The 27,433-nt window shown below is 46.2% G+C and overlaps 1 protein-coding gene across 1 annotated transcript in view; it reads left to right on the plus strand.

Annotated features, from left to right (window-relative positions):
- Positions 1-27,433, plus strand: part of XYLT1 (xylosyltransferase I) — a gene marked incomplete at its 5' end in the record, with an annotated part of 349,600 nt that overhangs the window by 308,564 nt on the left and 13,603 nt on the right. The window contains 4 exons of the mRNA XM_010837407.1: positions 6,452-6,668; positions 9,843-10,019; positions 14,383-14,645; positions 21,661-21,856. Coding sequence (XP_010835709.1) covers positions 6,452-6,668; positions 9,843-10,019; positions 14,383-14,645; positions 21,661-21,856 — 853 coding nt within the window. The remainder of the gene's footprint in view (positions 1-6,451; positions 6,669-9,842; positions 10,020-14,382; positions 14,646-21,660; positions 21,857-27,433) is intronic.

Consider the following 27,433-nt stretch of genomic DNA (forward strand, 5'->3'; position numbering starts at 1 on the left):
AGACAAAAATGGGGAAAGGATAGTGAGGGAGTGTGGGATGGACATGTACACACTGCTTAGTGTTATGTGTCCTATGGGAGGGGAGCTTGGGGGAGAACGGGTACATGCATGTGTGTAGCTGAACCTCTTCACTGTTCACCTGAAACTTCACAACATGGTTAATAAGCTATACCCCCAAAGAAAATAAAAAGTTCAGAAAAAAAAAGACAAATATTTCTGCCCTCTTGGGCCTTATGTCCAGTAGTAGAAAAGGCAATAAATGAAATAGATACCTTGTGCATTGTATTAGAAACTGAAGTGTTATGGAGAAAAATAAAACACCAAAGGAGGATTGGGGAGGGGTGTCATGTCTATGAAAAAAGGAACTGATGATTGGGTCGGCCCATTGTTTGGGTTGAGTCTTACTAAACACTTTGCAAGGAATTTTGTAAATATCACGCATCACACTTTTGCAGCTGCTTTGGGAGCTTGTCAGAACAGGTGTCATGGGCTCATCCTACAGGTGAGGCAACTGGCATTCAGAGAGGGTAAATCAGCCCCACACCTCAGTGAGTGCAGAGACAGCATTGGTACCAGACCCTCTTCGTGTCTGTTCTTCTAGGATATCTCCTGTTGACCCTAGGTTTCCCAGGTAACTAGGTCATAAGCAAAACTAAAGAGCGGACAGCATCACTGGCCATCTTCTGTGTAATGGGCCTGTTGCTGCACAGCTTCCCTCCATCCCTCAGGTGGGAGAGCCATGCGCCTTTTCGTGGTGAGCCAACATTGATGAAAGATTCACCCAGATGTTCACAAACTTACTTTGGTTTCCAGCCTTTATCTTTTCAAATTATGGTAAATCCACATGGGGGGGTAAACAGCAAAATCACTGCCTAAACAGCTTGATTGTTTTTGCCTGATAGATTCCCACACTCTGGGCCTCTTCCATCTTCTCTCAGTCCAGACCTAAGTTGCTGGTAGCCCCTTTCAACCCAGAAACTTTTCTGAGACCTGGGAAATCTGTGATCTCTATTTACTCATAATTAACTGAAGCATGCTTTTGCAGCTTATCGGTTTTGAAGGCAGTAAGTACAGCAGTCAATCTTCCAAACCCCGTAAATATTTTATTTTGGAGATTACTGCATAAATATTGTATTTGGATATTGCAGTCTGGGACATCACATTAAAATTGCAAGATGATGCTGTTATCCAATCTAATGGAACATGAAATTAAAAAGCTGGTCCATGGAAAGAAAAATTTTGCATGTCATCCCACCTGTATTTCTTCTCTCTCTCTCCCTCAGTTGTCTTGATTACCATGAAAGTTTTGATAAAGTATCTAAAATTTAAAGGTTTAAGCACAGTTAAGTGTACCCACCGGACATTATCATCTAATTGGCACCAGCCAGAGTCGAGATAGGATTTTCTTTTCCCTCCCTCAGTGTCTTCCTTCAGTGAATCAGTTATAGCCAAGTTTGGTGTCAGTAAGTGCCATTCTGGGTATATTGAAAACCTTTTACCAGGTCGCTCCCCAGAGAGAACATGGCTTTGCTAAGGATAGTGAATTTTACACTTGGAAAGAAAATGTTAGGGAAAGGTCAGGACCAGGGACATTGGAAACCTGGGTCTTCTGGTTGGCTTCTGCCCTGTGTGTCTTCAGAAAAGTTCTCAGCCTCCTCTGGGATCCCATGCATCCATCTAGTGCTTGCCCCACACCCTCTTCCTTGGTATAAGAGTGACTTAAGAATGTCACAGCTAAGTCCCTTGTTGTTGTTGAGTCGCTAAGTTGTGTCCAACTCTTTGCAATCCCGTGAACTGCAGCATGCCAGGCTTGCCTGTCCATCACCGACTCCCGGGGCTTGCTCAAACTCATGTCCATCAAGTCGGTTATGCCATCAAACCATCTTATCCTCTGTCACCCCCTTCTTCTATTGCCCTCGATCTTTTCCAGCATCAGGTGGCCAAAGTATTGGAGCTTCAGCATCAGTCATTCCAATAAATATTCAGGGTTGATTTCCTTTAGGATTGATTGTTTTTCCTTTAGGATTGATCTCCTTGCTATCCAAGGGACTCTCAAGAGTCTTCTCCAGTGCCACATTTTGAAAGCATTAATTCTTCAGCACTCAGCTTTCCTTATGGTACAACTCTCTCATCTGTAGATGACTACTGGAAAAACCATAGCTTTGACTTTAGGGAACTTTGTCAGCAAGTGATGTCTCTGTTTTTCAACAGTTATCTAGGTTTGTTATAGCTTTCCGTCCAAGGAGCAAGAGTCAGCAATGATTTTGGAGCTCAAGAAAAGAAAATCTGTCACTGTTTCCACTTTTTCCCAATCTGTTTGCCATAAAGTGATGGGACTAGATACCATGATCTTGGTTTATTGAAAGTTGAATTTTAAGCCAGCTTTTTCACTCTCTTCTTTCACCTTCAACAAGAAGCCCTTTAGTTCCTCTTCATTTGTGCCATTAGGGTGGTATCATCTGCATAACTGAGGTTGTTCATATTTCTCCTGGAAATCTTGATTCTAGCTTGTGAATCATCCAGCCTAAACAGTACCTTAGAGACTACCTAACTCATCATTATTACAACTGGTGGTCTGTGGGCTGGATTCAGCCTAGGGGTATGTCTTATTTATCAGAATTTTTTTAAGGGATTTGAAATTCTTTTAGAAAATGCATTCTCTACATCTTTGCTGAGTCTACCTACACTGTTGTCGTATACTCAGCCTACCTCACACACTTACATTATTTGTCTGATCCCTGTAGCCATTTAATTTTACAACCTAGACCTAGCCCAACTTTGTCAGCTTCCCATGGGGGACATTAGTCAAGGTCATTATTTTACAAACTCACCCAGCTGGTTACTGGTAGAGTCACGTTGTGATGAGATGCAAAGCACATTTTAACAGAATTAAGTCTCTTCACCACCAGCATCATTGTAATCACCATTTTTATCACACTAGCATCAAGTTTTCCTAAGAATTAAATCTATTACACCATTGTGCTCAGTGAGTGACCAGTGTCTGGGGGCAGGTCCTCTATTTGTGCAGAAGAAAGTGCTATGGGTGTGGGTTTATTAGTGAGGTTTCAGGCAGTTCCCTCTGGCAGATTTGTGGGAGGCTCAGTGGGAGAGATTCTTTCTAGAACTGAGAGTGGCCAGGAGGGTGGGACCATCTCCAGCTACTATACTGTACAGCTGCCTTGCAGTGTTCCAGTACCTGTAAGGTAGGCAGAAACGAGGAAGTTTGGGTCAGTTCTAGTGCAGCATCTGTCTTGGAGGAGACAGGCAACTCTAATGTGAAGACAGAGGTGAGATCTGTCATGGAGACACAAAAACCTGTAGACACGCAATGGGGGATGCAGCCCGGCCTAGTGGAAAAGTGGCCCTAATGTGCCACAGCCGTGGCTACCTACTCTACCTGGAGGCTAAGAACATTTGCATCCATCACAGTAGTGATAAAGGTGAAATCGTTAAGGAATGTATTAGTCCAGACTTCTTCCATTGCAAATGACAGAACCCTATTCCAAAATGCCTTAAGCACATTACTGACAAGTCTGGCGGTGAGTCAAGGACAGCAAGATCCAGGGTCTCAAGCAAAGTCATTGAAGCTTTGTCTGTGTCTATCTCCTCTCTTGGAGAAGGCGATGGCACCCCACTCCAGTACTCTTGCCTGGAAAATCCCATGGATGGAGGAGCCTGGTGGGCTGCAGTCCATGGGGTCATGAAGAGTCGGACACAGCTGAGCGACTTCACTTTCACTTTCATGCATTGGAGAAGGAAATGGCAACCCACTCCAGTGTTCTTGCCTGGAGAATCCCAGGGACGGGGGGGCCTGGTGGGCTGCCGTCTGTGGGGTTGCGCAGAGTTGGACATGACTGAAGTGACTTAGCATCAGCAGCCACAGAAGCACCTCCTCTCTCTCTCTTTTCTCTCTTTGTTTTTGTGATACCTTCATGGTCAGACAACCTCTATCCACATGGTGACAAGATGGCTGCCTGCAACCCTCAGCTTACATTCTTCCAGACAAAAATCCCCAAGAAAAGCCTTCCTTCCTAGTTTTTTCAGCAAAAATCCAGAACCCAGTCTCAGACTCAGCTTGACTTGTTCTCCCATCCCTGAAGCAATTATGGCAGCCAAGCAGGTGGTATACTCTGGTTGATCAAGCCGAGTCGTGTCCCCACCCCTGGTGCTGGGGCTGAGGTAAACCAAGTGAACTGAGAGTTGAGGGTGAATGTCCAAAATAAAATCAAGGTGCGGTTCCCACAAAAGCAAGGAATGGATGCCAGGCAGACAGACAGAAGGAGATGAAGTACCAATATGTGCTGCAATGTGGAGGAACCTTGAAAACATGATGATAGCTGGAAGAGGGCACACCTTGTGTGATTCCATCTCTATGAAATATCCAGACTAGGTAAATCCATAGATGGATGGCCAGGATCTGGAGGGAAGCAGAGTAGGAAGTAACTGCTGATGAGGATGGGGGTTTCCTTTAAGGGTGATGAACTATTTTGAAACCAGGTAAAGATGACGATTGCAGATGAACTAATGCTGTTGAATTATATGCTTTTAAATGGTTGATTTTATGTTGTATGATCTGAAAGAGCAACAAGATCAGAAAACTTGTAAATTATAAACTCCCAAGGAGACAACCAGCTCCTGAGGGGCAGGGATCATCTTTGCTTCTCCTTGCCTTCCACCAGGCCAGCCCATGCCTGGCACATAGTAGGTGTGAAATTAATGCTAAGTGAAAATGAACTGAGAGTTTGGGCCAGAAGTCTTGGCCCTAGCTCTGTCCACCCTCCCAACAGCCCTATGCACCTTACAAGCTCTTTGACCTTTGATTTCTGTGTCTGTAAATTAGGGAATGGCGAATTTGCCTTGTCTGCCTCGAAGAATCCTGTGTGTGTGCACACGTGTGTGTGTGTGTGTGTGTGTCCTAGAGGAGGAGTTATTAATCTGAGGTTCATGGATAGAATTTAGGGGTCTGTGACTTTGAATAGGAAGAAAATTATTATTTTTTTTTTACTGTGCTGGGTCCTTATTGCTCCGTGGGCTTTTCTCTAGTTTCAGTGAGTGGGGGCTACTCTCTAATTTGCAGTGCCCAGGAGTCAGTAGTTGCAGCTCGTGGGCTCAGTAGCTGTGGCTCCCAGGCTCTAGAGCACAAGCTCAGTAGTTGTGGTGCAGAGTCTTAGTTGCTCCATGACATGTGGGATCTTCCCAGATCAGGGATTGAACCCGTGTCTCCTCTATTGGCAGGCAGATTCTTTACCACTGGACCATCAGGGAAGCCCAAGAAGAAAAGGATCTTAATTTTCACTAAATGCTAATTGAGATCCAGCTAAATATAGGATAACAAACCATTATAGTATTAGCAGTTGCTGTTGGAATCATATATTTCCTTTTTTTGTCCATTCTTCCTGTCGTGTCCCCAACAAGTGATTGAACTCGTGACCCTTGCATTGTAAGTTCAGAGTCTTAACCACTGGACTGCAGATAAGTCCCAAATCACATTATAGTTGATGCATCCATGTCTAAATATCATTTATGCTCACCTCTTCTTCAAAATTACAATAGTGTTTAGACCTACTACAAGATCTTATTATTAAATGTGTTAAAAAGAAAACACATGTAATTATCATAAATTTCGTGTTTTTAAAAATATTTTGCAATCCTCTATATAGTGTATGAATCAAGAATCATGTGAATTACTATGCCATCACTTTGGTATTTATGGAAATATTTTGTAACTGTGTATTTTTGTTGTATTTAAAAGCATTATTCTGCAATGGGATAAATTTAGGAGTACAGGATTAACAGATAGTTATAAGTAAAACAGATGATCAACAAACCAAAGATTTACTGTATAGCACAGGAAACTATATTCAATATCTTTCAGTAGCCTGTAAATGAAAAGAATCTGAAATATATATGTGTGTGTGTGTGTGTGTGTGTGTATATAAAACTAAATCACTTTGCTATATGCCTGAAACTAACACTGTATTGTAAATAAATATAGTTTACTGATTAATTAATTTTTAAAAATAAATTTAAAAATAAAAGCACTGTTCTCAGATGAGGGTCTAGAGCTGTATTCACCAAATTCCAATGCATCTGTGGCATGAAAAGGTGATTTCAGAAGTCCTCTAAAGTGGAAGCAGATGTAGCAGATGATCGTTGCCATCTAACTGTGCTGGGCAGGCAAATGTCCTAAGCGCTCTAAGCCTCAGTGTCTTCATCTGTAAAATGGGCATAATAATAGTACCTGCCTCATAGGGTTACAGAGACCAGCCTCACTTGTGAAGGTCAAATGAGAAACTACACACAGACCCCCTAGCTCAGCACTGAGCGTGTAGTAGTGCTCAAAAAATGGCTTTATGGCCAAGACCTTCCCTGAGAGACAGTAGTTTTGACCATTTCTTTTGGACTCTGGGTTGAGCTCTTTCATGGCTAAGCATGACTTTGTCTTGTCCAGGTTCATCCGGAAACAGGGCCTGGACAGGCTCTTCCTGGAGTGTGACGCCCACATGTGGCGCCTGGGGGACCGGCGGATTCCAGAGGGCATTGCTGTAGATGGCGGCTCAGACTGGTTCCTGCTAAACCGGAAGTTTGTAGAGTATGTGACGTTCTCCACTGACGATCTGGTGACCAAAATGAAGCAATTCTACTCCTATACTCTGCTTCCTGCCGAGGTGAGTATCTGGGGAAAAGTCCCTGAGAAAGGTAGGGGCTGGCTCTAGCCCTTGGAGCAAAGTGGATGCTGAATTTTTGGTGAAGCTACATGGCATTATCCTCCAAACATCCAGAGGAAGATGGGGAACTGTGCCAGCTACCAGGAACCTTACTCTTACCGTAGGACCCCTGGTCCCGTCCAGTCCGGAGGGAGGTCATTGTATGGAGGAGATGCACAAGGCTGCCACCAGCAATCTATACAGTGTCTTTAAAAGTGTAAAGTAAAAAAAGGTAGTTCTTCCTCAAGATGCTTGGCTCCCATCAGTCATAAAATCATCACAATACTAATTTTGTTAGAACAACTTTATTGCCATTTTTTAGAAAATTGCTATTGAAAAAAATACAAAGTTCTCATACCTACAATGTCAATGGTACCCACAGGGTTGTGCAGAGCATAACCTGCACAATTGTATATGCTGGCTTCTTTAGAGACACCCGTATCAACTTTTGACAGCTCCTCTTTTCCAGTAGTTTTGGCCCCATCAGTCACATCAGAAGTTCTGGTGATCGCCAAACCAGGGCTATTGTTGGGTTTGCTCTGCCTCCTGCATTGACAGCCATTGTGGCCAAATGCTTAGGACCCACTATTTCTTGTTAGCTTTTGCAGCTATTTGAAAAGGTCTCAGAAGTCTGCCACCACTTTTCAGACCTCAGGATGGGAAACTATCTTAGTTCAGAGTGCCAAAACAGGATACAATGGAATGAAGGTACTTCTTACAGTTTTGGAGGCTAGAAGTTGTAGGTCAAGGTGCCAGTGTGGTCAGGTGCTTTCTCTCTTTTTGGTTGCAGACTGCCTACTGACAGTTCTCATTGTGTTCTCACATGGCCTAAGGGGTGAGGGAAGGACACTAATCCCATTTGTGTGGATCCCACCCTCATTACAATCACTTTCCAAAGGCCCTACCTCCTGACACCATCACTTGAGGGTTAGGGTTTCAACCTATAAATTTTGCGGGGATGCAAACATTCAGTCCATTTCAGAAAGTCCTGTGTGTAAGATTGCAGGCTATTCTGAAACAGCCCCAGCCCCATCTGGAAATGGGTAGGGACTCAGTGCTACAGTGTTGCTCCTGACAACAGCCAGCAGCCTTCTTATCAGACCTGGGCAGACAGATTCTAGATTAGTTCCCTGACCTCTAGTTCACTTTCACCCTAATCTCTAACTTCAGAAAACTCCAGTGCTGGCTGTTTCTATTAAGCCTGTGACACCTCCCATGAATGGCCCACCATTCCTGGCTGTGCCACATCTCAGGGCCACTCAGGTTCTGTGTTTCCAGGCCAAACAAGACAATGCATCTCATTTGATGGTTTCCACATCCCTCACCAACATCTGGGGCAGGGCCAAGCTCTGAGTAGGGCTGACTGCTGACATAACTCCTAAGGGATGATGGGCTTGTCATCACTGGGTCAGGTTTTGCTATTCTGTATACATGTTAAGTCATCAGCTTTTAATCATGTTTCAGCAAAACCCACTTTCTCTCTCAATTCCAATAACCTCCTCATCCATTATCTTTTCTGCATCATTACAAAAGGACACAAGACAATTGATAATCGGGTACCTACCCCACTGCTTGATGGAGAATATGTGCCTGTTTGGGCTTTTAGACAATTCAAGCTTAAAATGCAGGTTCACAGACATGTCATTTAGCATCACAAGAGGGTCAGCTGGGTGATGTGGATAGAGCCTCATTTTATCCACTCAGCCATTGAGAAGAGACTGTTTGGGACTTTGTTTGATTTAATCAAGGTGTGCATCCCAATGCTGGCTCTCTCTGTCCCACCCACCCCACCCTCTACCCCACAGAGCACCCAGGCACTTTACATTCCAGCGTCTCTATTAGATCCCACCTCCTCCATCCCAGCATTTCTGCCCTGCCCTTTTCCCAAACCACCTCTAAGGGATGAACTTAGAAGAAATCTGAAGGCTGTGCCATGAGTTTGCAACAGGTGGACACATATTCCCCAATAGCTTCCCCTAGGAAGCAGAGAGCAGGGGAAAGCATATCACCCTGGTATCTGGGGTTGTTATAAAACAGTGTCCAAATAGAAGTCAGTGTGTGTGTGTCTTTCTCTCCCCATCTCTCTCTTTCAGCAGCTCCAACCATATGTCTCTGCTCTGGTCTCTCTTTTCACTCTCAACATTGCCTTTTTCTCAGATTCCTAGGAGAGGTTGGCCAACAGTCTCAGGAATAGGGGGAAATGATGGTGTCTGTTTCAGCACCATGGACAGCGGGAAGCCCCAGCACACCCCACTTTTCCTCCCTGTGTTGTAGTCCCTCCTCCTGTGACTGGGGCAGGAGGGCGTCCATGATTCTGGCGTCCCTCTCCCAGGAGTGAAATTCCAGGGCTTCAGTCTTTGTTCCAAAATATCTCAGACTGAATCCCTTTGGTTTCAGGTCTAGCTGTTTGTAAAATCAAGAGTCCTTTGGTCCAGGGTTTTTTAGAAAATTGTCCCAATGTTTTCCTCCGGTCCTCATGTGTTGACATACCTTGTGCTGTGCTTAGTCACTCAGTTGTGTCTGACTCTTTGCGACCCTGCGGACTGTAGACGCAAGGCCCCTCTGTCCATGGGGATTCTCCAGGCAAGAATACTAGAGTTGGTTGCCATGCCGTCCTCCAGGGGATCTTCCCAACCCAGGGATCGAACCCAGGTCTCCTGCATTGCAGGCAGATTCTTTACCATCTGAGCCACCAGGGAAGCCCAAGAATACTGGAGTAGGTAGCCTATCCCTTCTCCAGTGGATCTTCCCAACCCAGAAATTGAACCAGGTCTCCTGCATTGCAGGTGGATTCTATACCAGCTGAGCTTCCAGGGAAGCCCTGAAGGGACTTTTTCTCTCTGCTGAACGGATGTACTGGGTCATAAGAGATGTCTTGAAATCAGTTTCTAGGCTGCTGAGAAGAGACATCTTAGAGAAACAGAGCAGTAACTGCTAAGCAGAATGCCACTCTGGGCAAAACTTCCAGGGTGCTCTGGCTAGGCCTGCATGGGACTAATTCCATTTGCAGAGAGAACAGCTGAGTCTGCAAGAGAGTCTCTTCAGTGTCAGGTGGTCCCTGGGAAGGACCCCCACCCCAGCCCAGTCGAAGAAGACTGGGCGAGGTCTCAAGCCAGGCCCTTCTCTCCCCCTCAGTCCTTCTTCCACACGGTCCTGGAGAACAGCCCGCACTGCGACACCATGGTGGACAACAATCTGCGCATCACCAACTGGAACCGCAAGCTGGGCTGTAAGTGCCAGTACAAGCACATCGTGGACTGGTGCGGCTGCTCCCCCAATGACTTCAAGCCGCAGGATTTCCACCGCTTCCAGGGGAGCTGCCCACCCAGCCCACCTGCCTGTGCCTTCCAGCCAGCATCTGCAGGTGTCCAAGACAGCGCTGCAGCTCATCACATCCCACACACTCCCACCCCAGCTGTTGATGATAAACATAACAACATCCACAATAGCCAGCACTTACTGATCACTAACACCACGCAAGGGACCATCTAACCGCTTGGCCTGTGTCGACTCATTTACTCCACAACAGCCTCAGAAGACAGATAGACACAGAGATAGATTATTTTAGAGATGGGGAAACTGAGGTAAAGAGAGATCAAAAACTTTATGCAAGGTCACACAGCCCAACATATCTGTTTTCAAAGGCCGTACTTGCATCCATTTCTCTATGCTGCCTTTTGATCAGAATCTCCCCAAATATTTGTTTAAAATACATTTCTGGGTACAAACTTGGTTAGAGTGCAGAGTTTCTCAACCTCAGCACTCTTAACATTGTGGCTGAATAATTCTGTGTTAGGGTGGAGGAATGTAGGATGTTTAAGCAGCATCCCTGGCCTCCGCCCGCTAGATTCCAGAAGCACCCCACCCTCCACTGTGACAACCAGGATGTCACTGTTTAATGTCCCCATGGGGATCCAGTAGCACCCTGCAGACATGAGAGCCAGGAATGTCTTCAGATATCACCAGATATTCACCGGGGGCAAACACATCCCCAGTCAAGAGCTTCTGATCTCCAGTGAGGCTCAGGAATTTTTATTTTTAATGTAGCAGACTTAGGGAAGTTCTGATGAGCAGCCAGGTTTACAAACCACCGTGCTCTGTGAACTTAAAGGAGTAACAAGAAGAAAATTGCTTGCCATCGCAGGTATCTCTGCAGGGCCCAGCAGTTCATGCTCTGGGGAGAGGAGAGGCAGAAGGGTGGCCAGTGTCCATCTGCTTCCCATGAGCCCCAAGGGTGCCTTGGACCCAGACCTATTCAGGATGGCAACCTCTTTCCATCCCACATGAGCACGCCTCCTGCTCCCTCCAGGCCAGCACCCTGAATTCTTCCTCTTCTCCTCCTCCCCATGCCCAGCCTCAGCTGCCCAGAGCATACATTCACAGGCCACTCTGAGGTCACTAGAGCTACCACGTGGAGATGATATGCTGCTCCCCAAACCGCTAACTTGGAGTGATGGAGGGTGTTGGGGGCAGGAACAAGAATGCCAGGCTGATTACCCAATCCAAAGTGTCCCTACTGCCTCACTCTGGCACATAACTGAACCACGAGAGGACCGAAACTGCCCCCATGGAGCTTCCAGCCTCTTAGCCCAGCTCCTCAGAGTGTGGTCTGTAGAACAGCAGCATCAGCATCACCAGGGAGCTTGTTAGAGATGCAGAATCTCTGCTGCTCCAGGCCTGCTGAGTCAGAATCTGCATTTTAACAAGATCCCCAGGCAACAGGGAGGCTGTTCTGTTTGAGAAGCATGGGGTTGGGGTCTTCTGTGTTCCAGGCTATGTGCCAGGTTCTCTGCAGGCATTGTCTTCACTGGGTAGAAATCATCTCCATTGTGCAGGTGGGGAAACCAAGGCACAAGAGGCGACTTACTTGTCCATGGACATGCAGTAGTGGAGTGGTAGGGTGGGAGGTCCCACACGGGTGTTTCCAGGTCCAGGCCTGAGCTTTTTCCACCAGACCCTGCTGCCAACCTGATTCCATGCCTGGTGGAATGTAGAATACACAGTGGGTTTTGTCCCATCATTCATATTCCCTCAAGGTTCCCACCTAACGCCTTTCACCATGTAAGCAGTTACTGCAATGAGTATTCTTTAGGCCTGTTTTTGGTGGAAGACTGAAAGCTACCCAGGGGCCTCCTCAAACCCATGTTAATTGAAGTTGGGTGAACTTGGGTGACATTTTAGCTCCATTGTCTGTGCATAAACGGTCTGCTGAGCAGAAAGGGGTGGCAAGGGGAATATTTGACCTGTTCAAAGCGGGACAAAAGAAACAGAACAATTCCCTCTTTTGTAGAGGATCAGCTTTCACCCTCATTGCAAAGGACCTTCATCATTTAGAGCAAGGAGATAGGGCAATTCTTGAGTGCACTGCCCCTCCTGGGCCACTCCAGAGCAGCAGCAGTTGTGTTCCAGTCCCAGCATCCTGGGGACATTGTGGCCCCTGATAAAGATGAGCTAACATAGAGACCGAGTCACATGCTCACAGCTCTTCAATTCACAGCAAACAAAGATCAAGAATATTTCTCAACGTCCAGACTCAAGAAACTGCTGCCTGTAAGGAACTCTGAGTTCTTACGGAAATAACTCCAAGGATGAGAACTATAAACATAGAAACGTGCTTTTTAGGAGCTCCAGGTATGATCAGAGACTCTTAGGAGGAAAAAGGAGGCTGCCCTGCCACTTACTCTGGTGCTCTGCCTCCAGAAAGTGAAGACTTAGAAGTCCCTGTAGTAGACTTAAAGGCATAGTGATAACAGTCTCATAATAGCTGCTAACACTGTGTGTCAGATTCTATGTTAAGTACCTATATTATTATTATACCCATTTTAAGGACTGGAAAAACTGAGGCCCTGGATAACTTCCCCAAAGACATATATAGCTAGAGAGACATAGAGTGAGAATTTGAACCCACATGTTCTGGCTCTTTTTAATGCTCCTATAAGGGAACTGAGCTAACCCCTCGACTGCAGAGAAAGAGTAGGGGTGGGTGTCCCAGGTGTCTGTGAAGCAGAGAGCAGATGGGATATTCCAAAACATTAACAAGAGTTTTTGTTATTGGGGCTTCAGATTCACTTGACTAGCAGTGTGATCCTAAGATGATATAATCAATAGAATTTGGGTTTTAGAGTCATCTGGGTTTGAATCTTATGACTGTGTGTTTGTACATTATCCCTTCCCTTCTCTAAGTTGAGTTTCCTCATCTGTAAAATAGGAATCATAGCACCCGCTTTGCAGAGTTATTGGGAGGATTAGAGATAATGACAAAATGCAATGCTCTACGTATCGTATATGCTCAGTTTTTATTGTCATTATTGTTGCTCTTAATGCATTGAAGTGAGAACAATGCTAGACTTAAATGAAGGTCAAAATTTGCACAAGATCACAGGCCCCTCAAAGGAAGGGTCTGTGGTTTAGTTGTTTCCATAGCCCTAGACTAGAGGTCAGCAAGCTACAGCCCCTGGGCTGCTCCAGCCCGCTCCCTGTTTTTGTAAATGACTTGTTTCTGGAGCACAGCCACAGACCCATTCATTTTCCAGTTTGTCTATGGCTGCTTTCACACTCTGACAGCAGAGCTGAGTAGGTGCAAAGCTGGAAATATTTATTATCTGCCATTTTGCTGAAAAGGTTTATTGATCTTGCCCCAGACCATGGTTTAAAACCTGGTAGATAACAAGTGCTCAGTACTTCACTTCTCTAACCCATGACCCTGGATCTGAATCCTGGCTCTCGCATTACCTTACTGTGTGACCTTAGATCAGTCCCTTTCCCTCTTACGCATTCAGCCCCTTTGAAAATTTTGTTTACATAAGTAGCCCTCAAACATGTAGCATAATCACCTGGGAGCCTTTTTTTTTTTTTCTATACAGATTCCTAAACCTCATCTTCAGAGATATTGACTCAGTCGGTCTGGAGAAGGACTCCAGAATCTGAATATTTTAAGGCTGTTTAGGCGACTGATCTGCAGCCAGCTCAGATGTCATTTGCCTTGTCCTCACACCCTAGTGAGCAAACGAATCACCTTCGAAGCCTGTTAAGTGTACAGATTTCTAAGCCTCACTTCCAGGGATTCTGATCAGTAAATCCAGGGTGTTCCCTCTGAGTCTGTAAGTCAATTATAACGCCCAGGAGACAGTAGGGAGTGGTAGGAGTTGTGGTGAGCCACAAGGCCCATACCCATCTAAAGGGACAGCCGCTATTCAGTTTTAACTATGTGTTACGATGCAGGAACGTAGTCCTACCGTTGCCAGATCATTTCTTTTTCAAGAGAAGCCAAAAGTTTCCATGAACTCTTCCACTTATAAAATGTTGCCAGTTAATTCAATTTTAAAACATTCTTCCGGACAACTAAAATACTTCTGTAGGCGGTATTTGCCCTAGACCTCCAGCTAAATGATTTCTGAGATCCCTCCCAACTATAACCATCTAAGATGTAATTATTTCACAGATATTTAAATGAAGCTGACTTCCGTGTCCCTCATTGCTTTCAATGCTTTACAAATATTAACTCGTTCAATCCTAAAACCCTTTTGACAGATGAGGAAACTGAGAACAGAGAGGGCAGTAGGTGTCTGAATGGTGATATGGATCCAGACAGGCTGGGACCGCAGAGCTCGCCTCCTCCATCCCCACCTCCCCCATCCCACTGGTTGACTCAGCTCTCTTTATCCCACGAGCACAGCAGACAGCCCGGCCCACCTTCTTTGCCCGCAAGTTTGAAGCTGTGGTGAATCAGGAAATCATCGGGCAGCTGGACTATTACCTGTATGGGAACTACCCCGCGGGCACCCCGGGCCTCCGCTCCTACTGGGAGAACGTCTACGACGAGCCCGACGGGATCCACAGCCTGAGTGACGTCACGCTGACTTTGTACCACTCCTTCTCCCGCCTGGGCCTCCGTCGGGCCGAGGCGTCGCTGCGCGCCCCCGGGGAGAGCAGCTGCAGGTGAGCCGGGAGGGGCGGGGTGACCAGGGACGAGGGACAGCCCTCCTCTGCGGGGGCTGCGGCTGCACCCCACGCTTCTCCCGAACAGTCAGCCACGCGGACTTCCCAGCGTTCAGAGCATTTCCTGTCTAAGCCCTCATAACCCTTTTACCTTCTCAGAATAGCAGATCTAATATTTACCTACTTATTTCCTTTCTGTGGACTCATTCTTTAAAAAAAAAAAATTATTTGGCTATACCGGGTGTTAGTTGCAGGCATGCATTATCTTTCAATTGTGGCATGTGGGATCTGGGCTTCCCTGGTGGCCCAGACAGTAAAGAATCTGCCTTCAGTGCAGACTCCATCCCTGGGTCGGGAAGATCCCCTGGAGAAGGGAATGGCTACCCACTCCAGTATTCTTGCCTGGAGAATTCCATGGATAGAGGAGCCTGGTGGTGTACAGTACATGGGGTCACAAAGAGTTGGACACGACTGAGCAACTCACACACACGCACACACACACACACACACGCACACACACACACACGCACACACGCAGGATCTAGTTCCACCAGGAATCAAACCCAAGCCCCCTGCATTGGGAGCATGGAATCTTAACCACTGGACCACCAGGGAAGTCCTACCTTTCTGTGGACTCATTCTTTAGGCTAAATATACATATTTTAGAAGAAAGCTTTATGCACCATATTAGATAGTTCTGTTTGTTTTAAATGGAAAGTAATCATGAAAATACCGAACATTTTTGTTTTATTTTTTGTTTTAGAAAATGTCAGATATATACCAAATGGAGAGAAAAATGAAATCCCATCTCCCATCGTCAGCTCTAGTGATTACCGACTCCCAGCCAGTGCAGTTTCATCTCTGCCTTCACCCACCTTCCCCCTCCTCCCAGATCAGTTTGATTGAAGCAAATCCCATAAACATTTCATGTGTCTCTGAAAATTGACTCCTTCCTAAAACACAACCATACTATCTTTGTCAGACCTGAGAACATAACCAGTAACATCATGGAAGGCAGAACCATTATTTAAAACGTTCATGTAACCTTTAGACGGAGAAGGCAATGGCACCCCACTCCAGTACTCTTGCCTGGAAAATCCCATGGACGGAGGAGCCTGGTAGGCTGCGGTCCATGGGGTCGCTAAGAGTCGGACACCCCTGAGCGACTTCACTTTCACTTTTCACTTTCATGCATTGGAGAAGGAAATGGCAAGCCACTCCAGTGTTCTTGCCTGGAGAATCCCAGGGACGGGAGCCTAGTGGGCTGCCGTCTATGGGGTCGCACAGAGTCGGACACGACTGAAGCGACTTAGCAGCAGCAGTAGCAGCAACCTTTAGAATCATCTCATCTACCACTGGTGGGTACTAGTTGATACTTCAGGAAAGAATGTTCTAGAATATTTGGAAAGAAGAGGGAAGGTGGGGAAAGGATTCAACATCACCCCCACCTCCCCTGCGTTTCCCTAAGCCTACCAAACCCTTTTAATTTGGGGCTGCTTCTCTTCCTCTTCAGCAATATGCACTGCAGATATTTCATAATTGCAAGGATTACGTGTCCTGTTTCTTTCGCTCAGCATTGTAATATTAGCCCCTCCTCTCCTTGCTCCTCTGCAGCTTTCCATAATGATAATGACCCTTTTTAATGCCGCTGGTATTCCATTGAGTAGAAATTCCAGAGTTTGCTTAATCCAGCCCTTTCCTGTTGCCATTGTTCTGATGAATATCTTTTTGCAGAAAGCCTTTTTTTTTTCCATTCTCCTTTCTGATTATTTTCTGAGGATGGACTCCCAGAAGTGCCTCCAATCAACTCTCCTTCTCTTTCTTGTTCTGCCTCTGCCTCCTCCTCTCACCTTCCTCTTTAACCAACAAAGAAAAAATTATTAGCATCAGTCTTTCTCCTCTGAGCCTTCTACGTGTCCCTCCTTGCCCTGCTCTTCCTTCCTCTCAAGAACGGAAGGGGGACAGGAAAGGAACTATTTTGTTCTACAAAACTCTGAAAACATGGAAGGTTTTCCTGACTGGGACCCCATGCAGATCAGCTGGGTTTCCACATGCCTGCAACAATTTTCTCCTCAGCCTTCTCTCTCCTCTACCTGCAGGTCCTGATTTAGTTTAAAAGAAGACCAGAATGGGTTAGAAACCCAGAACCTGCCATTTGAACTCCACTCTTACTAGCTATTGGCCTTGGACAAGTCTTGAACCTCCCTAAGCCTCAGTTTCCTCATCTGTAAAATGGGAATAATAATAAGCCTTACAGCATAAGGTGTTGTTAGGTTTAAAGGGGATAATCCTCTAAAACTACTTTATTAGTCATGTATTATTATTATCATTATCCCCATTTTAACAGTATTTTATATCTGAAGTGCTTTAGTAAATGCTTATGCCATTGTTGATATCTTAGTTTCCAGTATTCTTAAGATGCAGCTGTGTGAGCTACTTGCTCCATCACTGGTCATATGAACTGTCTGTCAGTTCCTCTGTGCTGTCCTTTGTTGACTGTCCCCACTCAATCCACCTTTTCCGAGGCTTCCAGGGTCATCTCAGGTGCCATTTCCTCTGTGAAGCTGGCTAAGAGCTTCCCCAGTAGCCCGCCCCTCACCTTTCCTCATTTGAAAGCAGATTTTCCTTTAACACTCCCATTGCTAATAACAGCAGTGCCTCAGGTCAAGGTCATCAGTGAGGATCAAGGTCATCAGTGAATGTCTTTCCCTCCCTGCTAGTCCAGGGGCAGAATCCCTGTCCCAGGAGCCACAGTATATGGCCCCAGGAGATGACACACGGCCTGGTGCTTGGAAGGCAAATATCGTTTCAAGAGTAGTTTTAATCCCAGGTTTCATAGCATTTGTAAGGTAAATAATCTTAGATGAAATTTTGAAAGACACCTCCAAGTGATTTATGATTGCTGAAGTTTTCTTCTGCTATTTGTTTTGGGATTAAGCAAGCCATCACGTTGCCTCAGGCCTGGAATCCTTTGGCTTCTACTTCATTTTTTATTATAATGGAACCCCTGTGCCTTGCTGTGGGCAAAGCCAATATATTTATTAATACAAGCCTAAAAATAAATCAGGACAAAGGACCCTTATCCCAAAAGGCAAAAGACAGTAAATTCCTACCCCAGAGCTATCTGGGGAAAAAAGTAGAAACTTTATTTCAAAAATCTCATTTTCTCTGGACATTTCATGCAGATTGTGGCTTTCTAGTCTATAGTATACACTTTTATAAAAAAAATGTTTATTGATTTTTTTTGTCATTAGAAGATAACATTTATTCATTGCAGAAAATTTCAAAATGGCAGATGGAGGGAACAAGAAAATGAAAGTTTGCTTGAGAGTCCCTTTCAGAGATAAGGATGTCAGTGTTTTATTACAGGTCCTCAAATTCAAATGTGATCTAGGGCCAGGAGGGAAGCATGTGTCCTTAGCTAAGGATGGACTGATCCTATGGACCAGGGGCCCCCAGGGTCCCGGTGCTGAATTGCAGCACATCCTTGCCCTGTGGGAATGTACACTTGGAGCTGCCAATCACATCTCCTGATTTTTTCAGACAAATTAGAAATCCACATTTTTGTGTGAGCTTCCCAAATTTTTTAATGCCCACCTCATTTAAATAAGAAATAAAAACACCTTTGGGCCAAGCAAATGCACCAGAGGCATGGTTTAGGTTCTATTGTGTTGCATCTGGCATCTTCTATTGCATCTAGTTACAACTCTCCTCTCAGTTTTAGTTACTTAATTACCATATACAGTCTAGAGTCGGTACCAAGGGACTTTGTGTTCAGTTCTGGTTTCAAGTTCCCTAGATGTATCTTAGAAGCAAAGGGTTCAAGAGAATATCCTTCTAGAATCTTCACTCAAACCTTAAGTATCGATTGAGCATCTACCATGTGGCAGGCTGTGTGTTAGGCACTGGGCACTCAGCCATGACCCAGACAGACCAGGCCCCAAGCTCAAGGTCCTCCCATTCTAGTGTGAAGACAAGCAGTACCCCAGCTCACAGCAACAAGAACAAAAGTCTCTAAAGATAAATGCTCTGCAGTGAGGATAAGCTCAAGTAACAGCAGTGAGTTGGTGACTTAAGAGTCAGCAGTCAAGGAAGATCTCTCTGAGATGGTAACATTTAGCCAAAAAGATAAGACAGAGCCCACCATGCAATCAGTAGAGGAAAAGAGTATCCCCAGCAGAGAGAATGTCCCGTGCAAAGGCCCTGGGCTAGAAGTGAGCTTAGGGTGTTCAAGACTTCAAAATAAGGTCCACGTGGCTAGAAGGTGGTGAATTGGGACAAAGGTAAACAAAATGAGGCTAGAGAAAGAGGCAGGACCTTGTAGACCAGCTAAGGAGGTTGGGTTTTATCCAAGCATAAGCAGAGCCCCTTGTGGTATTTAAGGAAGGGATGACAGATATGGCTACTCTGAGAATCCATTACAGCAGACAAAAGAAGGAGGAAGTTAAGTAAGGCAGCTCCAGCAAAAGTCCAGATAAGACATGATGGTGGCTTGGACCAGGATGCTGGCCATGCATAGGACAGTAGAGAATGGATTCAGGTGGAGAAAACAGGATTTCTTGGAAGAAGGAACAGGGGCAATGCAAGGTTAACTCCTGGATTTCTTGACCATCACTTATTTACCTGACCCCTTAGCAGCATCCCATACAACCGACTGCCCCCTTCTGGAAACACTTGCTTCTTTTGACTTCCATGGTAATAATTTCTCCTGCTTTTCTTCAACTTTCACTAGTCCACCCACCTTCCAGAACAAGCCCTGACAGTGTATTATTTATCCATTGTAATAATGTCACATAACAAACTAGCCCCAAGTCGGTGTTTTGAAACAATAAGCATTTACAGAGCCTTTAAGCTTGCACATGAGCTGAGCAGTATTCCTAGGCTCTGCTGGCATCTCTTCCGCTTCTGTAGCCAGGGGCAGGTCAGAAGGGAGGCTCTGTTGCCCTTGGCTGGGAGTTGTTGGTGGGTCTAGGAAGGCTTCGGCTGGGATACCTGGGGTGGCTCAGCTCTGCTCCAAACATCTCACCTTCCCACGTGTTAGCCCACCTGTGCTCTCACAGTGATCACAGAGGAGCAAGAGAGGGGATGGAAAATGTGCAAGCCTACCTGGGATCCGGGCTCAGAACTGGCACCATACCTCATCTCCTGCTGGCCAAGCAGGTTTGAGAAGGGGGAAATAGACTCACCTCACTGGTGCAAGGAAACCCACCAAGTCACGTGGGAAAGAGACAGAAGAAGTGACAATTTGGGGACATCAATGCAGGCAACCCCAGGACACTTTCACAGCACCATCTATGCTGTCTCCACAAGGAGACATTTAAGTTTAAATTAACTCAAATTTAAAGTGCGGTCCCTCAACCACACCAGCCATACGTCAAGAGCTCTGTCGTCAGCAGTGGTTAGGGTTACTGGGCTGGATGGTGCAGATGTAGAACATTCCATCGTGGCAGCAAGTTCTGCAGCACAGGGAGGGTTTTCTGCTTCCAAAGTCCAGACCCAAGTGGACCTGCAAGGGCCGGGAATGTGCGGTGAGCAGTCTGAAGACGGGGCAGGTCTTTTTGCTCAGAGCCCCGGAGGCACCTGATAACAAGGCAGTGATTTCAGGAGATGCATAACACAGGAAGGCAGCTTCCCTGTTATAATCAGAGGTAAAGACTTAAACTCCAGGGCAGGACCATAGGGAAGGCAGTGAGCGGGACAGTGATTTGTGGAATGCTGGAACCAGAAGCATCCTGTAAGTGCCCTGCACCTCACGCAGTGCAGAAGCCGGCAGCTTTTCATTTTACAGCTGGGAAGGACAAAGACCTAGGCTTGTCCACGCTCGTCCTTCCTTCTCTGTCTGTTCTCCCCCCTCCTCCTCTGGGCATCTGTTTAGCTTCCCTGACCCTTTCAGCCCCTTTGTGGATCAAAGACCTGCATCTTAAAACATGCTGTTTGTCTATGTATGTATTTATCTCAGATTGGCAATACTTTTTAAGCATCCTACCCAGTGCATTGGTGAAAAGGACGGTGAGAGTGTAAATCGGAACAACCTTTCTGATAAACTTACACAGCAGACATCAAGAGCCTCTTGGAGATTAGAGAGGGAGAAAGATGTTTCCCAAAACATTTTTGCTCAAGGATGCTTACCGCAGCATTGTTTAGAATGGCAAAAAAAAAAAAAATTAGAAACAAGTTGAACACTCAATGATGGGGAACTTTCCCTGTTTATAAAACCATATTTTGGTATTATAGTTCCATGTCACGGTATTACATACACTGGAATAATGTATACACACACAAAAAAATCGTGCTTTCAGAGACTATTCAAAGACATGATAATGATCAGGAAATACAATGAAGCAAAACCAGGATAGAGCCAGTGTGTATATTATGATCCCAGCTATAGAGAATTTATGTAAATATGTGCATAGAAAATAAGACTGAAAGGAAATATGTCATGATGACATTGTTGGCACACCATTGTCGCTTCTCAGTACCCAGCACTGGAGGATCACTGAATATATCTGTGAATTGACATCATCTATCCCTGATGCTGGGAAAGATTGAAGGCAAAAGGACAATGGGGCAGCAGAGGATGAGACAGTTAGATAACATCAATGGACCCAACGGACGTGAACTTGAGCAAACTCTGGGAGGTAGAGGAGGACAGGGAAGCCTGGCATGCTGCAGTCCCTGGGGTCGCGCAGAGTTGGACACAACTTGTTAGTTAGCTGTTGTTAGCAACTGAAGGACAGCAACGTGGAAGAAGCATCCAAAGTAGACATTTTTATTTTCATAATTGTGCTTTCATACAGTCAGTATGTTTTACATGTATGATCAGCAGAAAAGTTATTGTTAATAGTTATTGAGATCCTAGAAACACGGGAACAGCCTTCAGGAATGCAGTGAGCTTTGTATGAAGTGGGGGTTATCTTAGGAACAGGATCGGCATGATGGGTGAGGAGCCCCATCGTGACCGACTCACACCCAGTCCTGACCCGTGAGCTCGCGTGAGCCTGTGCGTGTTTTTCAGGTACTATCCAATGGGCCAGCCAGCCTCTGTCCACCTCTACTTCCTTGCTGACCGTTTCCAGGGCTTTCTGATCAAGCATCATGCTACAAACCTGGCCGTGAGCAAACTCGAGACCCTGGAGACATGGGTGATGCCGAAGAAAGTCTTCAAGATCGCCAGCCCACCCAGCGACTTTGGGAGACTTCAGTTTTCTGAGGTAGGAGGCCAAAGACTCTCTCACAACATTGCCTCTGGCCGCACCGTTGCTGGGTTCTATTCCTGCTCTGACACTTTTAGTTGGAAATGGAGGAGAAGGTGCCTTGAAGGACCCCAAAGATAAGCTCGCCCTGTGCCTGGAGAAGGTCCAGGGTGGTGCATATCAGTGCACCAACCAACCTGGAGCCTTGGTATTTCTTTACAGTAGAACTTCTATTCCTTTTCATTTTTTACCCTAATTAGTGATTCCTTCTAATCCTGTGTTAGTAATAAACCAATAACAAGCCAGTTTCCTAATAAAGTTGTGGCATTAGTCCCATCTTACAGATTGGAGAACTGAGGCCTATGGAGAGTCAATCATTTTCTGGATCATAGCTAGGAAGCAGAAGAGCCCAGCACTGAATCCAGGTCACTTAGGCCACAAATCCTATGCTTAATTGTGCTTTTGCCTCCCCAGTTCCTAGAATAGGGTTTAACTCAGAGTCATCACCAGATCAGTCATTGAATGGATGAGTGTTGGATGTATGCATGCGTAGAGGATTGGACAGAGGTGTCAATAGATGGACAGATGGTCTGATGCGTGGATGCATGGATCCGTGGAACGCAGTTTCTACCTCCCAGGACTGCATCGGCTTTGAGTTATTTTTCTGCCTTGGGAGATGGATTCATCTAGCACCTCTCTTGTAACATCAACACCATCTTCAGACCTGAAAGGCACTACATAATCTGGCCTCTGTCTGCTTCTCTGGTCTCACCCAGGACCCACTCTTTTTCCCACTCACACTTCTTGCATCTTTATCCATATTCCAAGTTCTTTCCTGCCTCAAGCTTGTCACACCACATCCTCCTGCCCAGAATACTTTCCTCCAGGTTTTCACCTTTTTCCTGTGGTCATTCTGATCTTAAATCAAATGGTGCACCTTCAGAGAAGCCTTCCATGCCAACCCACTTTTATCACAATTTTTCATCCAGGACACCCCTATTTTATGTTTCTTAGCGTTTATCATCTCAAATGACCTTGTTGATTTCTCTGATCACTTGGTGATTGTCTGCAAGAGAGCAGAGACTAAAGCGCTTGCTCACTGCTGTATCCTCAGCACACAGAAGAGGACACAGCCTTTGTAGATGCAAATAGGATTTCTGAATGAGTGAGTGTCTGTGCTTGGGTAGTGGTGCTGGTGGGAAGGGGAGGCATGACCAAGCTTTGTGAGTGTTACCCACATGAAACTCCAGCACCTTATCTCTGCTTTCTGCATGTCAGCAAGTACCTAAAGAGGTGGTCCATCCCCAGACTTCAGCATTCCCAGTGAATCTGGCTGCTGGGTTAGGGGTAAAGAGTCTGACCATAGAATATGGAGAATCTTGGGGGCCAGGAGTGGGGTGGGAGGAAGCATCTGACCTGCTTACATTTTCCAGCCCCTGTGGCCCTGCCTGGGCAACCTAGGCCTGACTGGATGGGCACCACACAGGCAGGGGTAGAAATTTCTTATTAAGTCACGGTTTCCTTTCTTTTAAAAGATTCATGTATTTATTTAGCGGTAGCGGGTCTTTTTGTTGCAGTGTTCAGGCTTCTCATTGCGGTGGCTTGTCTTGTTGCAGAGCAGGGGCTCTAGAGCACATGGGCTTCAGTAGTTGAGGCACAGGGGCTCTAGAGCACCAGCTCAGTAGTGGAGGCTCACGGGCTTCGTTGCTCCATTGCAATGTGGGATCTTCCAGGGCGAGGTATCAAACAGGTGCCCCTTGCATTGCAAGGCAGCTTCTTAACCACTGGGCCGCCAGGGAAACCCCAGGCCACCATTTTCAATGAAGGCTCCAAATGGATTGGCTGGATCCGAGCTCCGTGGGAGCCCACTTCGTAAATTACTGGTGTCAAGGAGCAATTAGATGCTGCCCCAGTTGGATTCTGTGCTGGGGGCCCAAGCAGCCGATTGAAGACATTAATGTCCCATTAAGGAGATGGATGCCTGGTCACTGGACTCTCCCTGTTTATCAGCCTGCTGGTGGGTAACTGGGCACTTCTGGCAGTGACAGATGTTGGCCAATCCATGACTAGTGATTAGTTAGGGCTTGTGCTATATAGCTCTGGTACCCTGGGTGTGGGAACCACCCGGATCTCTGGCAGAGGAACAGCGTGGGGTGCAGGGAGCCCTGAAACTTGTGTCATGAATTTTTTTTCTTGGTTTTAAGGTAAATGGTGTAAAATTGGACTAGAAGGAGGGAATGAAGTACAGGGCCACTTTGTGGGCTGTTGAGAATCTCCATCGGGTCACACAGTCCTGGGGCTTTGCATAGGGCCTGGTTTGCACACTCCATCCCTGGGAGTCCCATGCTGATAGCATAGAGGAAGGATGCTCCTTCCGTCAGCAGGCAGTCCCCGAGTGCCTATGATGTGTGAGGGTGGAAGGGGCCGTGGTGAACTGAACAGACCAGATCCTTGTTGTCTTGGGATTGCTGTTTACTAGGGCAACCAGCCAGTGATTGAGCAAATAAGTGAACCAAAGTATTCCAGTTAATGATAAGGATTATAAAGAAAATAAGACTTCATCCATGTTTTCTGAGGGTTTGACAGGCTGGTGGGACAGCTTTCTGTTACCAAAACAAACTTGGGTCCACTCGCCCACACTCAGTAAAGCTTAGTCTATTGACATAGGGTTGTGGTGAAGGAAAAGTGTGGTGTTTATGTTTATTGCAGGTGCCAAGCAAGGAGACCAGGCAGCTAGTGTTCAAAAGGTCCATAACAGGGTGAGAGAGGGCACTTGTGGGGTGCATGACCGGCTCGTGGATGTTCTTCTGATTGGTTGGTGGTGAGGTAATCGGGAGTCAGCATCATCAACCTTATGGTTCCAATGGTTCCGGGCTCTCTGTGCTTGTGGGCAGCATACAGTTAACTTCTTCCACCTGCTGGGGATTTCAGTATCTGCAAAAAGGCTCGAGGTTATGGCTCAGAATATTATCTATTGTCCTTGAGGAGGAACTAAAAGATCCTCGACTTCATTTAATGGCTAAATTATTATTATTTTGTCTCACTTGACTTGTTTTCCTTTCTTTCTGCATTTTCTCACACCTCTGATTAAATTCATTGTTTAGAATTTGAAGAAGGCCTTGGAGGGTAAAGTTTTTATTACAGACAAGAGGCAGGTGAAGGACCTGGGGGATCTGTCCTGAGGAGGCCCCATAGGGTCTTGCTGGGTTACATGTTGATGGAGCAAGTCATTCAGGAAGGCATTTCTAATGAGATAACTTCAGAGTTGAAACCTGTAAAGGAGTCAGCAGTGGGGAGACCTAGAACACTCTGGGATCTTCCAAAAGAAGAGCATGTGCAAAGGTCCTGAGGCCCCAGGAAGGAGCTTGGCATGGCCAATGAGCAGGAGGAAGGACTCGGGAGGACAGGGAACAGATCATGAAGGGTTTCACAGGCCCTGGAAAGAAGTTTGAATTGCATTTTAGGTGCAGTGGGAAAGAAGTCATGGTGGGCTTGAAGCTGGGGAGCAATATATTGAGCTTGATCCTCAATACATACTTAAATTTGAGTAATTGATCACTTGATGGTGAATGGCAGTGAACTTCCACAGTGAGGTCAGGTGAGATCTTGAGCCACAGACGTGATAGCAATGGGACCCCTCTTGGGCAGCCCCACCTCTCCTTGTGCTGAAGACGGCAGCTGCCTTCCTCCTTCTCCTGTCCTAGATTTAGGACAAATTCAAGTTTCCCACTGTAAGCTGCTCTACAACTCTTCCACCTGGGTTACTTGGTTATAAAACTCAAACTTAGAGAATTATTCACCCCCATTTCTTTGGGGGATAGTCCCCTAATTGGTTATAAATCCCTCTGTTAAGTAGGACCCCAAAGGAATTTTGTGATCATTAATCTATTTGCCCATATGCTCAGCCCCTAATCATTCATGACGTAGATAGATGATGGATGGTTTGACAGAGAGAGATTGAGTGTGCTTGAGTGAGTACCGTGTGCTGAGCATTGTTTTAGACACTAGTGATATTTTGGTGAACAAGCCAGATGTGGTCCCTACCTTCATGCAGTTGACAGTTTTGAGCCATGAAGAGAGGCATGCCAATTAGAATGTGATACTGCACTAAATAACTACATAAATAAAAAGCTAAGCTTAGACAAGAATGTCAGCGATGCCTGTAAGCAAGGCAGGCTTCTCAGGAGTGGTGACACCTGGGCTGAGAGCTGGATAATGAGCTGGCCAGGAGAAGAGTGAGGAAGGAGAGAAGACCCAGCCCGAGAGAGAGCCAGGCACAGACACAAGATCAAGGGGTGAGAGAGCCCTTCTGGCAGAGGTACTGAGAGTGTTCCAGGGTGGCCTGGACAGGGTGGAATGGAGGAGGAGAGAGGGATGTAGATGAGGCTGGAGTTGGGTGAAAAAGGACCAGACTTTGCAGGTCAGGACAGGAGGAGAGACTGGACTAATGAACAACAAGAAGGAACTGGAAAGGATTGTATGGAGGGAAGTCGCAGAATGGGACATCTCTAGAAAAATCTCTGTGATGTTGGGGCCTGGCTTGCATCGTGCTCGCTCATTCATTTATTCCCTCAATATACAGTGTTGTTCTCACTCCTCCTGTGTTCCAGCCACTGTGCTGGCTCCAGGGTCCTCAGGAGGAGCAGTCCCTGCTCGTCCTCTGAGAGATCAGCTGCTACTATCCATAACTCCCTCTGCTGCCCTGAGGACAGCTCCTCAAGGTCAGTCTTGGCTCAAAGGTGGAAACTTGAGGCAGGCTGTGGGCCCGTGATTGTGTATTACAACCACCCCTGGTAGGCGGTAGTTGCCCGACACATTTGTGTTGGATAAATGAATGAATGAATGAATGAGTGGGTGAGTGAATAGGAGGCGATACACAGAAGAGTGAGTAAGAGCCCAGCCCCTGGGTCCAGACTTCCTGGGTCCCTCTTACTGACCCGAGCAAGTCATCTGACTGCTCTGAACCTCAGAGCATTTCCTCCTGTGTGAAGTGACAATAAGATCAAGGGTGCTCCCTCGATGGAGGTGGGAATGTTAGCTGAATCAATGCACCTATGCCCTTAGCAGTAGGCCTGGAACACCAGAAACTCTGCATAAATATTAGCCATGGAGCCCTGTGTCTTAGGGATGGGTATAGTAACTCATGGAGAAACAATGAAAATATAAACCAGCTTGTGTTTGCACTGCACGTGTGAAGTCTGCTCAAGGTGTAGACATGTTTACTCACACTTGCACCACCTCCTCACACCCCCCCCACCACACACACACGCACCAGAGATGCTGCTCGTGGAAGGACCACAGAAGCAGTACAGGCCTTGTAGTGTGCTCATCGCCTGCTCACATGTGCTCGCACACTGCGTCTTCAGAACCTTATACTAAACCTCCTGGGGGAGAGAAGACCCCCGATTTCATCTGACTTGAAATAGTAACAGAGCCCAGTATCGGGGATCTATGTCATTAGTTCATTTTTTTGCCAAGTTATTCATGCATGCATTCACTAGGTGATTGATGGAGCATTGACTGTGTACCAAGCAGTGCTGGACACCAGAATTCAGCAGGGGCGCAGTCACAGGGATTTGAGCAGTGAGAGGCCGT

Source organism: Bison bison, unplaced genomic scaffold, assembly GCF_000754665.1.
Source record: "Bison bison bison isolate TAMUID 2011002044 unplaced genomic scaffold, Bison_UMD1.0 scf7180017864072, whole genome shotgun sequence".
NCBI classification, from domain to species: Eukaryota; Metazoa; Chordata; class Mammalia; order Artiodactyla; family Bovidae; genus Bison; species Bison bison.